The sequence below is a fragment of the Anneissia japonica genome, unplaced genomic scaffold (genome assembly GCF_011630105.1).
Source record: "Anneissia japonica isolate Jap-2015-1 unplaced genomic scaffold, ASM1163010v1 scaffold7028_len109220_cov148, whole genome shotgun sequence".
Lineage (NCBI taxonomy): Eukaryota > Metazoa > Echinodermata > Crinoidea > Comatulida > Comatulidae > Anneissia > Anneissia japonica.
Genome location: NW_022705303.1, coordinates 104,938 through 109,093, shown reverse-complemented (window position 1 = coordinate 109,093; position 4,156 = coordinate 104,938). Strand labels below are relative to the sequence as shown.

The 4,156-nt window shown below is 37.5% G+C and overlaps 1 protein-coding gene across 1 annotated transcript in view; it reads left to right on the top strand.

Moving 5' to 3' along the window:
- The first annotated feature begins 6 nt into the window (after positions 1–6).
- Positions 7–4,156, top strand: part of LOC117105488 — an 8,612-nt gene continuing 4,462 nt past the window's right edge. Inside the window, exons 1-4 of the mRNA XM_033246650.1 lie at positions 7–102; positions 1,331–1,528; positions 1,634–1,795; positions 3,219–3,515. Of these exons, the coding sequence (XP_033102541.1) occupies positions 1,469–1,528; positions 1,634–1,795; positions 3,219–3,515 (519 nt within the window). The 5' untranslated portion in view covers positions 7–102; positions 1,331–1,468. The remainder of the gene's footprint in view (positions 103–1,330; positions 1,529–1,633; positions 1,796–3,218; positions 3,516–4,156) is intronic.

Genomic DNA, 4,156 nt, shown 5'->3' with positions numbered 1-4,156 from the left:
TACATGAAGGCAACGGCAAAACCTATTCCCACTACTTGGGTTGATTTCCAGTCCAAAGTACAAGATGTTGGAAAAACAAGACTCTGTGTTTCCTTGGATGAGGTAACATATGCTTCCTTATAATATTTATAATTGAATAATATTTAATGAATGTGAATAGAAATCCACAAGTCCAACACTACCCATCTCATAAATTTCTTTCTCTTGTATCCTAACCCCCCTCACATGTTTGACAGAGTTTGTTGGGCAGTGAAACCATAAAAAATATAAAAATAGACCCACACCAAGCGGAAACATGTCTGTCACAGTCTTGAGAGTGCGACTTCCCGCCATTCAGAGGTTCCTATTCTTCAAAAAAAGTCTAATTTTGGAGGGGGACCCCTCTCAAACCCTTCTCCCAGCTCATGCCTATGAGCTCAAGTCTCACTGTTGAACAGCCTAGTTATCAATAATGCACTTGTCAATTGTAGTCCCCTCCCCCCGGACCCGGGCCATAGCCGGGCACTTCCAGGGACTGAGCCAGGGATGTACACATAATTGTGTCCCTGTAGTGCCGGACATACCTAAAATTTACCCGTAGATGTAACAGGCCACTCGAAAGCTGGGAATTTTACACGTAGTACCAAGGTTTTGGGTGTGTAGACCTAGCCTAGCGCTGTCAAACCGGGCCTGGCATTCAGTCAACACTGTCTGTTTTGGTAATTAAAAAATCACCTACCAGTACTTTATGTCTACCTTCATAGTTTCATTTTTTATAGATCATGGTATAAATTACATTAAAAAAACTGAACCTTTTACTGGCATTTTACATGGACTGTACTTCGGTAAGTGGCGGGGACTTAGCCGGATGATACGTTAAAACGATGCCCCGTTAAAACGATGCCCCGTACTGCCGAAAGGTGGTGTGGACTTTTACATGCATGAAACAGTTTTGAAAATTACATCCCCGGCTAAGTCCCCGCTAGGCCTGGGGTCACCGCTAGGCCGGGGGGGGGGGGGTGGAGGTGTGTATAACTAGGGAGTTGTTATAGTGATAAAATAGAACACAGCAAATTTACATCCAGCCAATTTGGAGTCACTAATAGTTCTGCCCTACTTTTCTCTACCAACTACTTCAAAGCTTTTTAAATTAACATATAAGGCAAGAGCCAATGAGCATTAGAATAATAATTTTGGGAGGAAATCTAATCAACATATATAAAGCAAGAAATAATCAGCATTGGTTGGGTTAACCCATTGTATAAAAGGGTCAAATTAAGCAAGGTAGCTGACTACAATATATTTCTTGCATTTGTATGAATGGAATCCTCTTTTCATTCAACATTTTAAGGTCACGGAAATTGCATCTGAATGTGGAATTTCTAAACCAACGCTCAACACTGTCCTCGATTATCTAAATGACACCGGAATAATTCTGTACTCTAAGACTAATGAGAAGTTAAAGTACACAGTTATTACAAACTTGCGCATGATGATCGACGTCGTGACGGAAATCATCACAGTAGTGAAACCAGATGATATTGACACGGTAAGCAATATAACAATCTCCTATAAATATTTTTTTTAATCATTTTTATGATATTTACAATTATTGTGAATTGCATGCATTTTATGTTTTCATATTTTCTTGTAGCTGCCTATACTGAAGCAGTGGTATAAACTCGACCGTGAGGGAATTCTACAAGAACAGTTGCTACATCATTTGTGGCGACATGAGATAGCGAAAGATGCCAGCAACTTAGAGGTATTTTTAGAAATGTTGAAGATGTTTGGGTTACTGTTTGAGCAAGAAAAGGTAAGCTGGTTCTAATCGTTTAGCAGAAGTAAACCCTTTCATGTTATTATTTTTTAGTTCCTATGCACATAATGCAATAGGAACTATTGTATTCACTTTTTTGCATGTGTGTGTGTATGGGTGGGTGTGTGTGTGGGTGTGTGTGTGTGTGTGTGTAGACATCTTCAGGAAAGGTTTTCGGACATTTTTGTTTTACGGACAGTGACATCCCTAATGCCCTTGGGATAAGTTTTCTAACTAACCATCCATCACTTTATTTTCATTGCACTCTATCTTGTCATACTGTCCCACATTGCCCTTGTGGAAAATATCAATGGTGTCACTAACATTCTCGTGCAAACAGTACTAACATAACAAAGTATTGTGTTTATTGATACTGCATTTAATATTAAATAATAATTTTGAAATAATACGAAATATTGTTATATTACTGTAATTTTATTTTTGCCTTATATATTTTTACTTCAAAAGTTTAAGTGGATACGTCCCTGCGAAAGTTAAAAACAATCCATAGTGATAATAGTATTACAGTTGATGTATTAAGTAGGCCTATAGGCCAACATTTTCGCAACCACAGCATAACACAGCAAATGGCCTAAATATCTTTTCTAATAGAAGTATTTCGTGTATAAAATTCAGTCACATAACTTCACCATTATACAGCATAAAGTTGATGCCTGCTAAGGTGGTTTTATATATTGTTGTCTAGTAGGACATGCCAGCTCCCCTACCCCCGATATTGTTTCAAACTACTGTAAAATGAAAATACTGTATAGGACTAAAAAATAAAAAAGTGTTTTTTTTTATTCTACTATTGTATTTGCCTATCAATATCACTATTTTGGACCATAAAAACTCACTCCTGAATTGTTCAAATTAAACCACCACACAAATTTGACCCAACCTTATATTTTCTGATAAAGTCATGTATCATGCATAGGAACGTTGATGCCTGCAAGGCTCTTGTTATACAATTGTCATTATCACTATTTTACAGGATTTATAGCGGTTTGGCGCAGCAGGAACGGTTTGGTTTCCCAACCTTAAAGTCGGGGTTTTAATCCTTTCCTGTTCATTTCACTTGTGTCCTTGAGCAAGGCGCTTTATCTACTGTACGTTTTTTCTCTTCACCAAGGAGTATAAAAAGCTGTCTGAGGGGTGTTGCCTGGTCCTGCACCAATATGGCAGCAACACTTAAACATGCGCTGCCAGTTTCATACCTGCGCATTCATATTCCTGGATGAAGAGATAAAAATGTAATTATCTTTCCAAGGGCACAAGCAATCTGACCGAACTCTCTCTTGAAATTGCAAAGCTTTGCCGCTGTGCCAACATGCCTTCTGTTAATGGTTCCTTCTGTTACCTCTAATTTTCAAATTTTTTTGAGATTCATAATATGCTACATTAGTCCTTGTTTTCAAAGGTATCTCAACCTGGTAACAGAATCTTCATTGTTCCCACTCGGATGCAAATCAATAAAGAGGGCTTGAAAGTTAGGGAAGACGAGCAGCAAACGGCATCGTTTTATGTGACTCCCACAGATTTCCTTCCGGATGCTGTCTACAATGTGCTGGTCGTTTCATTTTTAGACTGGATGAATGACAAAGGTAGGAGTGGTGATCATGTGGAATTGTTTCGGAATCGGAGTGACTTTTGCTTTGATGATGAGCATGTTGTGAGTCTAGGAGCTGTCAGAATCAAGAACAGACATGCATTGAAAGTAAGATGTAATGCTGAAGTTTAAACATATTTTTATTAATGTAATAAAAAGGTAGAATTATGTTATAAAATATATACTGTATTATATATAAATATATATTTAATTATGTAACAAAATAGGCAGTAACATACACAGTTTAACATATGGAGTATTTTGCCACCTTCAGCAGTGAGGATTTGAGCCTATTATTAGCCGAACTTGATCGATTCCTAAGCCTAGGATGGTCTTATGCTGGCCTTCGAAAGGAAGATGGGTCCTTGTAGTATTCTTCGAGGCTCATCCTGTTGGTGTTGTATAAAACATATAATGAATGTTTCTCATTCGTATAATGGGGTAGTATATTTCATGAGGTGAAAGATTGGATGTTCTATTCACCTCATTGAAAAGAACATCCAGTCTTTCACCTCGTGAAATATTCTACCCCATTACACTCATAAACATTCATTATTTGTATATATTATGTGCATCTATGACCTTTTCTCAGTGAACAACACATTGACCAATAAAATGTCCTGTATGCTGTCTCTTATACACATCTAGATGTGTATAAGAGACAGATTTATAATTGAATAATATTTGATGAATATGATTAGAATTACACAAGTGCAGATCCACAAGTCCAACACTACCCATCTCATAAC